The 12,313-nt window shown below is 33.7% G+C and overlaps 1 protein-coding gene across 2 annotated transcripts in view; it reads left to right on the top strand.

Annotated features, from left to right (window-relative positions):
• RBM41 (RNA binding motif protein 41) overlaps nucleotides 1-12,313 on the top strand; it is a 120,018-nt gene that overhangs the window by 47,204 nt on the left and 60,501 nt on the right. For both annotated transcript variants that reach the window (XM_037067664.1, XM_037067666.1), the window contains exon 5: nucleotides 9,862-10,265. In XM_037067664.1, the coding sequence (XP_036923559.1) occupies nucleotides 9,862-10,265 (404 nt within the window). The remainder of the gene's footprint in view (nucleotides 1-9,861; nucleotides 10,266-12,313) is intronic.

Consider the following 12,313-nt stretch of genomic DNA (forward strand, 5'->3'; position numbering starts at 1 on the left):
TTGGCATTTTGCTTTACCTCTCTCTTCCTCTATACAAGAATGTGTGTGTGTGTCATTTGTTTATTGCTAAAGTATTTGAAAGTAAGCTTCAGATATTAAAAGGTTTTGCTTCTAAATACTTTATTATATATCTCTTAAAAACATTCTTCTGTATAATTACTAGTATTATCTAATGTGCAGTTTGTAGTTATATTTCTCAATTTTAAATGTAGGATGCAACCAGGGATTACACATTGCATTTAGTTTGCCTTAGAACAGTTTCCCTGTGTGTGTGTGTGTGTGTGTGTGTGTGTGTTTGTCTTTTAGGACATTGGTATTTTTCAGAAGCCCAGGTTTATATTGTTTGCTTCATTGTGGTTTTAATTTCATTTTTTAAAAATATCTAATGAATGCCCTGGCTGGTGTAGCTCAGTGGATTGAGCACAGGCCTGCGAACCAGAGGCTCGCGGTTCGATTCCCAGTCAGGGCACATACCTGGGTTGCAGGCCAGTTCCCGGCAGGGGACACACAATACATTGTGTGTCCTCAGCAGAAGCAACCATACATTAATATTTCTCTCCCTCTCTCCTTCCCTTCCCCTCTAAAGATAAATAAAAATATTTAAATAAATAAATAAATAAAAACATCTAATGAGGTCGGAAACATTCTTCAACATTTATTAATCATTTGGATAGCTTTCTTTGTAAATGGCTGTTTAATTATTTTGCCCATTTAGCAAATGTGGAAATGTCTGCTTCCCGTTTGAATGTCTTTCCATCTGTTTGTATCTGTGTACACATGCAGTCCAGGTTCAGAGGTCACTTAGGCATATATCAAAGATTTTGGACATGACCGATCTCAGTGATTGCTACTTAACTTCAGTATAACTACAGAGAAGAGAGAGCTAGGAAAGTGTTGTAGTGTTATGTTCTGAAATTCTGTAGTCAAATTTCTTCTCTAATCTTACATGCATTTCTTATAAATTAGTACAGGTTTTTTTGTTATTGTGGATACTTTCTCTTTGTTGGTTGTATGTGTTGAAAATGTCTGTTCCCATTGTGTGGCTCTTATTTCACTGCTTTTATGGTGTCTTTCGAGGAATAAAAGTTCATTGTTTTTTAATTTTAATTTTTATTTTTTAAAAATATTTTATTTATTTTTTTAGAGAGAGGAGAAGGGAAGGAGAAAGAGTGGGAGAGAAACATCAATGTGTGGTTGCCTCTCATGTGTCCCCTACTGGGGACGTGGCCTGCAACCCAGGCATGTGCCCTGACTGGGAATTGAACCAACGACCCTCTGCTTCACAGTCATGTGAAGCAAATTCACTGCTCAATCCACTGAGCTACACCAGCCAGGGCAAAAATTTCTTCATTTTTATGTAATAAAAGGTATTAATTTTTTCCTTTCTGTTTAGTGGTTTTTGTACTTTGACTAATAAATCCTTTCCTACATGAGTTCAGGAAGATAGTATTGTTTTTCTAAAAGCTTTATGTTTTTTTCTTTCACTTTTAAATTATTAATCCACCTGGAATTAATATATGTGTATGATATGAAGTTCCAGTTTATTTTTATGTAGATGATCTATCCCAGCACCATATATTGAAATTGTTGTCTCTGCACTGTTATTATATTGTCAACTCTGTCATAATTCAGATGTTCATATATGCATGGGTATTTTTTCAGTTTCTCTCCTTTCTTCCTTTGGTGTTTTTTGGGTATTGAAAAATCAGTTATCACACAGTTTAGCTTTTTAAATGTTTTGATATCTGGTACAACAGACAAACAGATGCTTCTACCTTATTCTTCGAAGTGTTTTGTCTATTTTGGGCATTTTGCTTTTCCATGGAAATTATAGAATCGGCTTGTCAATTTTCTCTATTTTGATTTAGATTCCATCAAGTATTTAAATCAATTGAGGACAATTTACATATTTGCAATGTAAATCTTCAAATCTTCGGATGTGAATATGGTATATATTTTTTCAATTATTCTTTAATGTCTATCAATGTATTTTCTCTATTTTCTGTTATATTTTTGAGACTAGTTTTTTTTCTTACTTTTTAAACAGTTTTATTGAGGCATGTAATTTTCACATGATATTCACCTGCTGTCAAATTTTCAGTTAGGTGATTTTTAGTTAACTTACCGAATTGTGCGTCATCATGAAAATTCAGTTTTAGGTCATCTCCATTACTCTGCAAAATTTCTTTGAGCCTATTTGCAGTAAATCACTTGCACATCTACCCAAAGCCTTCTGTTTCTATAAATGTGGTTTTTCTAGCTATTTCATATAAATGGAGTCTTCTAAAAAGTGATCTTTGGAATCTGGATTTTTTCAGGTAACATAATGTGTGCTTGAAGTTTGTTCATGTTTTAGCATTCAGAAAGTGATTGCTTTTTATTATTAAATAGTTTTCCATTGTATAGATATACCACATTTTGTTTATCCCTTCTCCACTTGATGACATTTGGATTGTTTCTCATTTGGGGCTCTTATGAACAGTGCTATGAACAAGTTTTTTTGGAGATATGTTTTCATTTCTTTTGAGTGAATGGAATTTCTGTGTCATGGTAATTCTATGTATTACCTTTTGAGGAATTGCCAAATATAGCTATACCATTTTACTCTCTTGTGAGTGATATATGAGCTTTCCTACTTCTCTGCATTTTTGTCGACACTTGTTATTGCCTATTTTTTTATTGCATCTTTTCTAGTGGGTATGTGCTGATATCTCATTATGGTTTTAATTTGAATTTCTACAGTAACAAATAATCTTGAATACTTTTTTCATTTTTTGTTAGCCATTCATATGTCTTCTTTGATGAAATGTTCTAGTCAAGTATTTCACCAATTTTTTATTAGATAGTATGTCTTCTTAGAATTGAGTGGTAAGAATTCTTTATATATTTTGAATATAGGGCCTTTATAAGATAGAATATGATTTGTAAATATTTTCTTCCAGTCTTTAGCCTTTTTATTTTAATGGTGTCTTTTAAAGCACAGAATTTTCTAATTTTAATGAAGTTCAATTAATCAATTTGTTCCTTTATGTTGTGTTTTTCGTATCACATCTAAGAAATCTTGGCTGAATTCAAGGTCAGGAAGATATCCTTTGTTTTCTTCTAGAATGTTTATAGTTTTGGTTCTTACTTTTAGCTATATTATTCATTTTGAGTTAATTTTGGTGTGTGAGATAAAGTGTCCCAAGTTCATATTTGTGGTAAATGGATGTCCAGTTGTCCTAGTACTATTTATTGTAAAGACCATTATTTCCCCCATTGAATTGACTTGGCATCTTTGTGGAAAATCAATTGACTATAAAGGTAAGGGTTAATTTCTGGACATTCATTTTGGTTCCATTGACCTATATACCTATCCTTATGTTCTGAATCTTTCTCTCTTTTTAAAAAGATTTTGTTTATTTATTTTTAGAGAGAGGGGGAGGGAGGAAGAAAGAGAGGGAAACATCAGTGTGTGGTTGCCTCTACTGTGACCCCTACTGGGGACCTGGTCTGCCACCCAGGCATGTACCCTGACTGGGAATTGAACTGGCGACCCATTGGTTCGCAGGCTGGTGCTCAATCTGCTGAGCCACACCAGCCAGGGCTGAATCTCTTTATCTTTATAGCAAATATTGAAATTAGGAAGTGTAACTTCTCCAACTTTGTTCCTTTTTTTCAAAATTGCTTTGGTTATTTGAGGTCTTTTTTAACTATGTAAATATTAGAAATTACTTGTCAATTTTTCTGCAAAACCTGCTGGAATTTGATAAGGATTGTGTTGATTCTATAATTCAATTTGGGGAAAATTGATTTTAGCAGTTTTGAATATTCTAATCCATGAATATGGAATGTCTATTTAGACATTTTATAATTTGTTTCAGCAATGTTTTATAGTTTTCAGTTTATAAATATTACCCTTTTGTTAATTTCTAAATGTTTTATTCATTTTATGCTTTTGTGAATACAACTATTTTCTTATTTCATTTTCTGATTGTTGCATATAAGTATATAGAAATATAGTTAATTTTTATATATTGATCTTCTATTCTATGACTAAACTCTTTCATTTGTTCTAGTAGTTTCATTGTAGATAGGATTTTCTACACAGACAATCATGTTATCATGTTACCTATGAATAAAGGCAATTTTACCTTTCCTTTGCAATCTGGAAATCTTTTTTGGGGGGGGCGGGTTCATTTGCACTGTCTAGAACCTTCAGTACAGTGCTGAAGTATTGAATGAATGTGGTGAAAGCAGACATCCTTACCTCGGTCCCAGTCTTAGGGGGGGAAACATTCAGTTTTACTTTTATCATTAACTAAGATCCTAGCTTTATGTATTTTTAAATACTCTTTAGCAGTATATTACTTTTCTATGGATGCTGTAACCAGTTACCATAAATTTAGCGGCTTAAAGCAACACAGATTTCTTTTCTTATGGTTCTAGAAGTCAGAAGTCCTAAAATGAAGTTGTCCACAGGGCTGCATTCCTTCTGGGGTTCTCTAGGGGAGCTTTTGTCAGCTTCTGGAATCCACCAGTGTTCATTAGCTTATGGCCCCTTCACATTATTCCACCTTCTACTTCCATTGGTACATCTCCCACTGTCCCTGACTCTCTAGCCTCCTTCCTATATGGAACTGTTGTGATCACATTTAGCCTATCTACATAATGCAGGACAATCTCCCTATTTCAAGAGCTGTATCTTAATCCCATCTTTAGAGTCCCCTTTTCCTTGTAACTTTTTTTTTATCCTTGTAACTTTTTTTATAGATTTCAGGGATTAGGATGTAAACACCTTTGGGGTGGGGAGCCATTATATTCAGCCAACAATGTGCAGATTGAGGATGTTCCCTTCTCTTTCTAGTTAGTTGTGGGAGTTGGATTTTGTTTATCACTTTTTTTGCACCTATTATGGTGATCACATGGTTTAAAGTTTTAATCTATTAACATAATGTATTATATTGCTTTATTTTTAGATGGTAAATCAATATTTCATTTCTGGGATACATCGTACTTATCTGTGTGTAACAAGTTTCATATGTTGCTGGATTAGGCTTACTAATATTTTGTTAAAGATTTTTGTCTGTGTTCATGAGGGATATCAGTTTGTAGTTTTCTTTGCTTCTGATATGTTTGTTTAACTTCGATTTGCATCTAACACTGACCTCATGGAATAAGTTGGAAAATATTCTCTCTTCCTCTATTTTCTGAAAGTGTTTGTGGAGGATTAATATTATTTCTTTAAATGTTTGGTGTAATTCACAAATAAAGCTACCTGGACCTGGACTTTCCTTTGTGCACAGTTTGTTGATTACTAATTCAGCCTCTTTACTTATTATAGGTTTATTCAACTCTTCTCTTCCTTCTTGAATCTGCTTTGATAATTTATATCTTTCTTTGAATTTGTCCATTCATCTGTCCTTTCTAATTTGTTAGCCTAAAGTTATTTATAATATTCCATTAAAGTTGTTTCCATTTGTATAAGTTCAGTAATGAAGGTTCATCTTTATCTTTGTTTTCATCCTTTGTGCCTTCTGTCATATTTTCTTGGTTGGTCTAGGTAAGGGTTTGTCATTTTGTTAACATTTTCAAAGAAGCAGCTTTTGGTTTCATTGATTTTTCTCTATTTCTGTTTTTTACTGTACTGGCTTATTCCCTAATCTTTATTATTTTCTTCCTTCATCTTGCATTGTGTTTAGTTTGCTTTTTCTAGTTTCCCAAGTTGGAAGCTCAGGTTATAGATTTGAAACTGTTATTCTTTTCTGATATAGGTGTTTAAAGGGACAGATTTCTCTCTGAGCACTGTTTTGCCTACATCCATAAATTTGGATATGTTGTGTTTTCATTTTCATTTAGTTCAAAATATTTTTAAATTTCCTATTTGAGTTCTTTGACCTACGGTTTATTTTGATGTGCGTTGTCTAATTTTCAAATATTTGTGTTTTCCTGAAATTCTTCCATTAGTGGATCTCTAATGTGATTCCATTGTGGTCAGAGAAATACACTGTATGATTTCAGACTGTTTAAAAATTTGAGACATACTGCCACCTTGGAATTCTCACTCTAAATCAGCATGGTAGAGTCCCTCACCTTCTAGAAGTCTTCTCTTAAATGTCACCTTCTCAATGAGACCCACTCAGACCAATATTAAAGGTGCAACCACCAATATTACCAAGTCTTAGCACTACCAATCATCCCTTACACTGCTATATGTTTTGTTTTTCAAAGCACTCATAACCTAACAGAACTTTCTAATATAATAATTCACTTAGCTCTATGAAAATAGAAATCTTTGTTTTATTTATTAATGTATCTCAAGAACCTAGAGTAATGCCATGATCATAATAGTCACTGAATAAATATTTTTGAGTATGTACATTAGGATATTCATCCACTTGGTTATATATAGGTGAAATTTGTTCACTTTCACTGGAATATCGTATTTCATCATATAAACTTACTATGATTTTGTAATTGGTTCTTCCGAGGACACTTGTATTTTTTCTAGTCCCAGGCTATTATAAATACCACTGATCAAACCATTCTTATTGTATCCTGGTGGACATAAACCTAATTTTTCTATGGTTTATACATAGGAGTGGAATGGGTGGGCCATATCTGTGAGCATAAATTCCACATTAGTAAATGATGTCACAGTGGTTTGCACTGTAGTTGCACATTCCTACCAGCAATTTATGAAGGTTTCATTTGCTTTACAATCTCACTGATATATAATACTGATATTCCTTTTTAATTTTTTGCCAATATGATAGTTTTCTATTAGTATTTTCTTCTTAATTAACATTTCTCTGAATTCTAATGTCATTGAGTAACTTTCAGTGTATTTATTAGCTACATGTATTGTATCTTTTTTGAGGTACCTTTTTGATCTTTTACCTAGTTTCCTAATGGCTGTTTTCTTTATCAGTTATTTGTGCAGCAAATATCTTTTCTAGTCCCAAGATTATTCTATTTCTTTATGATATTTTTGATGAACAGAAGTTTTTAATTTTAATGTAGTTGAATTTGTCAATATTTTTCTTTAATGGTTAGTCCTTTGGAGACTTCAGAAATCCTTCCATATATATTCTTATACCTTGCTGATAGAAATGTGTAATAGTACAACTTCTATAATGTGGAATTATCAATATACAGAAAAATTACACACACATTTGAACCTTTGTCTCAGCAAACTCATTTCTTAGAATCTATTTCAGAAATGTACTGGAAAAATACAAAATTCTATATGCACAAGGTTGTTTGTCAGGGTATTATTTATAACAGCAGAAATGACTAGATACACTACCAGCATGCCTTAATAGGGAATAGTTGAATAAACTATGGAACATCCACACAGTGGAGTATTACACACCTATCAGAAGGAAAGGAAAGAGCTGTACATACTAATATGGAGTTATCTCAAGTGTATATTTTTAAGGGCAGAAAAGTAAGTTGTACATATGCTTATTTGCTTATATTTTCAAAAAGGAATCAATGCAACCATAAAGCCAAAACCTAATAATAATTATTATTTATGGGGAAGGAAAGGAGTGTGATGAAGAGGACAGAGATGGAAATAAAACAGCTATAAAAGTACTATATAATGTATAACACAGTTTTCAATTTAGACCCATATAAATGTTTTGCATAATTTAAAAATCAAAAAGGGAAAAAACATCAATCACTAAAATTCATAAACAACCTGAAGCAGATGAACCTAAAACTATAAAGTTGGTAACATAACAATACAGAGAAACAATTATTTAAAATGACTTTTAAACAATATTTGTGTATTCCTAATGGGATATATTTTAAGGACAAAGGTAACTGCAAAGAAATATAAAACTATTCAGTAGTTTCATTGTTGACAGTCATATTAGTATTGTTATTGACCTATAAAAATTCTGTAAATATATTGTAGAAAAAACTAATAAATAATTTTAATACTAAGAGCCAATATTTTAAGCATATGTGAAAACAGATATACAAGTCTAAAATCAAGGAGTTTGAGTAAAAAATTGAGTAAAAACCTTATAATCATACATTTGAAGTGGAAATACCAGTCTAATTTATTTTTCTCTTTAAAAAAATATCCTGGTTTTGTTCACTGAAAATGCTTACGATCAATAACAACTTAATAGCAGTGAACACACCTACCAACACATTTGACTTTCTAAATACTATTTCCCACTAAAAGGAGCCAGGAGTCCTTGGAGAAATATTCCAGTTATGAGTCATAAAATGTGCAAGATGAGCTTGGGACAACTTGCTGTGCCAGAAAACTGAAAAGCTATACAGGAATTAATTTGAAGAGACTCTTATCGTCCTAAGTGGGATAATTTCCTCACTAAAAAGCACATCAAATACGTGAAACTACACAATCTCACAATTATACTAAAAATAATCATTGGTGTGGCTCAGTGAATTGAGCATGGGCCTGTGAACCAAAGGGTCACCAGTTCAATTCCCAGTCAGGGCACATGCCTGCGTTTCAGGCCAGGTCCCCAGTAGGGGACACATGAGAGGCAACCACACATTGATCTTTCTCTCCCTCTCTTCCTCCCTCCTTTCCCTTCTCTCTAAAAATAAATAAAATCTTTTAAAAAATAAAATAAAAATAAAAATAATCATTGGTCAACACTGGATATTTCTAAGGTATCAACTCATTACTATCATAGTTGGTAAATACTGGGAAAAATCAAGCATTTATCCTGCCTTTCTTGTATGAACTGTGTATAGGGAAACTCATCAGTCAATGGTAAGTTTATTATAGAATTCTAAATAACAAATATAAACAAATAGTAGAATCAGGAGAGCTCCATTTCACAGCTCTTAATAAATTACTAGATCCAGATAACAGTCATAATGGATGTAAAACCCATTAGGTGAAAGGTGAATGGGAGAACTTTGTAATGGAGGGATACAATTAAGACCATCTGAATTCACTGATATATTTCAGCATCACTAAAAATGGGACTACCAAACATTATATGCCTTATGATATAGCAGAAAGTACACACCTCTCTATGGAGGAGGATTCTTGTCTAAAACTAGGGAACCTGAATCTTATCAATCCTCTAGATTAGCACTATCCAATGCAACTTGTATAATGATATAAATGCTCTTTATCTTTTTTGCCCAATATGGCATCCACTAGCCACAGGTGGCTGTGAACATTTGAAATATGACTAGTTTGAAAAACTGACATTTAAAAGATTAATTTAAATAGATTTGTGTGGTCAGTGGGTACTGTATTAGACAGAATAGCTCTAGATTTAATTGCCAGTTTGTAAGAAATGGAAGGGATTGAGGAACAAGTTAAATAATACCATGAAAAACAATTAGTCACATTCATTTATTGGGTTCCTGTCATAAACCAATGGATGGGGGACAAAGTGGGTTGGAGGGTTGGGAAAGAAGGGGTATGATTTTAAAATAATAAGGCTTGAGATATAACAGCCAAAGGCTAGTTAAAACAACCAACTGTAAAAAGATATCTTTGATATAATCAGGGCCATTTCAATATGAACTTGGTGTTAGATGATATTAAGGAATTATTAACTTTGAGAAGTGTGATAATGCCATACTGGTTACATTTTTCAAGTGTCCTTATCAGTTAGGTTATATATACTTGCATGACCCTGAGAGCGAGCACCTGGTTAAATTTTGCACCCCAGGTGCCTCACTTGCCTCAGTGTAGTTCCAGCCTTGCTTGTGATACACTGCAATAAAATAATCTATGTACTACTGTCATTGGTTGTAAATACCTGCCCCAGCAGAGTTTCTATACCTGAGATCCAAGATTTAATTTTTATTAATTTGTTAAAGGTTTTATTGGTAGGATTTGTAGAACTTCCATATCTCTTTGTCTTGATCCAGATGAACCCCAAAAGAAGAACAAAGGTGATCCCATGAACAACCTGGAAAGTTTTTACCAAGAGATGATAATGAAAAAACGTCTTGAAGAGTTCCATCTTATGAGAGGTGAACCCTTTGCTTCCCACTCACTGGTCTCAGCTACATCAGTGGGAGATAGTGGCACAGCTGAGAACCCGCCATTACTCCAGGACAAGGGAGAACAGGCAGCACAGGGTAAAAGTCCCAGTCTCCATGTGGCAAAAGTTATTGATAATTCACCTGAGCAGTGTTGGACTGGGCCTAAGAAGCTGACGCAGCCAATAGAATTTGTCCCAGAAGATGAGATCCAGAGAAATCGTTTGTCAGAGGAAGAGATCCGAAAAATTCCTATGTTTTCTTCATATAATCCAGGGGAGCCAAACAAGGTATAGGCTAAAGCAAGAAAAAATCATGGGTTGTTTTCATTTTAATTTACCTCAACATAAAGTAATACTTTTTAAAAAGATTTTATTTATTTATTTTTAGGAAGAGGGGAAGGGAAGGAGAAAGAGAGTTAGAGAAATATCAATGTGTGGTTGCCTCTCATGTGGCCCCCTGGGGACCTGGCCTACAACCTAGGCATGTGCCCTGACTGGGAATCGAACCAGTGACCCTTTGGTTCACAGCCTGTGCTCAATCCACTGAGCTACACCAGCCAGGGCTACATAAAGTAATACTTTTACATTCACTTTGATTATACCAAAGAATTATGACATAGGCATAATGATTGTGTTTTTCTTCGACCTTGACTATTCTTTCTCTGCATACTACATAAGTAGTATATTTCCTATCATCTTCTTTGTGGTTTTCCAAGGTCCTAAACTACCATTAAAATTTTAAAGAAATCTTGAAGAGACTCTAGTCCATACTTACTAGAAGACCTGAATTGAAGGAAAAGTAACCTCCAATTTTCTAGGCTAGCAATGAATCAGGTAGTGTTGATAGAACCACCATATCTCATAGCCATGGTGCCTCTGGAATTAGTCAATAATTGATCTTCTGGTTGTGAGTAGGATTTACTGATACCATGTGAGTTTTTTTAATATTATATGGATTATGCTATTACAGTTGTCCCAATTTTTCCCTTTGCCCCCTTCCACCCAGACCCCCCCCGCCCAGTCCCTCAGTCAATCCCCACACCATTGTTCATTCATGCATATTAGTTCTTTGGCTACTCCAAATGCTCTACCTGGCTTTCATATGACATATGACTTCAGATGCTGGTAGTTAAGAGCAAAGTGAAAGCACAGGGCTTCTAAGTCTTGAGAAATTGGCAAATATCTAAGTAAACTTATAAAAATCTTTGTTTTATATTTTTACTACATAACTATATATTCATAAACAACATATAGTTTTATATACTTTAAAACTATGTAGAGGAAATCATAACTTACCCTTCTTTTAAAAATATTTTATTTGTTTATTTATTTTTAGAGAAAGAGAGGGAGAGAAACATCAATGTGTGGTTGCCTATCATGCACCCCTAATTGGGAACCTGGCCCACAGCCCAGGTATGTGCCCTGACTGGGAATTGAACTGGCAACCCTTTGGTTCACAGGCCGGTGCTCAGTCTTCTGAGCCACACCAGCCAGGGCCTATATACCCTTCTATAACTTGATATTTAAACTCAATATGCATGGTTTTGAAATTTATTTCTAATGATATAAGGAACTATGTATTCCATTGTAGAAATATTATATAATTCATTTATCCAATCTCCTGAAGACTTGCTCTTTTCATTTTTTCACTGCAGAGAATTCTGCAACAAACATTATTATACAATTAGTAAGTCACAATCAGCAATTTGTAAATAAAATGAAGTAGAATAGAATATAAAATATCAATATCAATAAAATATGAATATTAAATACTGTTTCTTGAAGGCTTTGTTTTACATGTGTGTGCACACAAACATGAGAGAAGGGGAGGAGAGATGTTTGTGGTCTAAAATGCATTTCTCCCTGTAGACCTTAGTCAAAAAAGCTGGAAAAATATTGCTTTATTTCAGTGATTATCAATTGTTAGTGTGCACCAGAATCACCTGACAGGGCTATTAAAACAGATTGCTTGGCTCTGCCCCCAGAATTTTTATTCTGTAGTTCTGGAGTAGGGCCTGAGAATTTGCATTTACAAGTTCCCAAGAGATGCTGTTGCTCCTGGTCTGAGACATTTTAAGAATCACTGTTGTAGACTACATACCTAGGAGTGGAATTACTGTGTATATAGGATATGTATATCAACTCCATGAGCAGGGTTCCAGCGATCTCTTTCACATCCTTGCCAGTACTTTGTAATATTAGACTTTTTATTTTTGCCAGTCTAACATATTAGAAAGGTATGTTGTTGTTTTAATTTGCATGTTTCTGATTTCCAATGAAATTATGCTTGTATTTATAAATTTATTAGCCTTTCAGGAACCTTCTATAAGTTGCCT

Source organism: Sturnira hondurensis, unplaced genomic scaffold (genome assembly GCF_014824575.4).
Source record: "Sturnira hondurensis isolate 20B ecotype Veracruz unplaced genomic scaffold, ASM1482457v3 Scaffold0017394, whole genome shotgun sequence".
Taxonomy (NCBI): Eukaryota; Metazoa; Chordata; class Mammalia; order Chiroptera; family Phyllostomidae; genus Sturnira; species Sturnira hondurensis.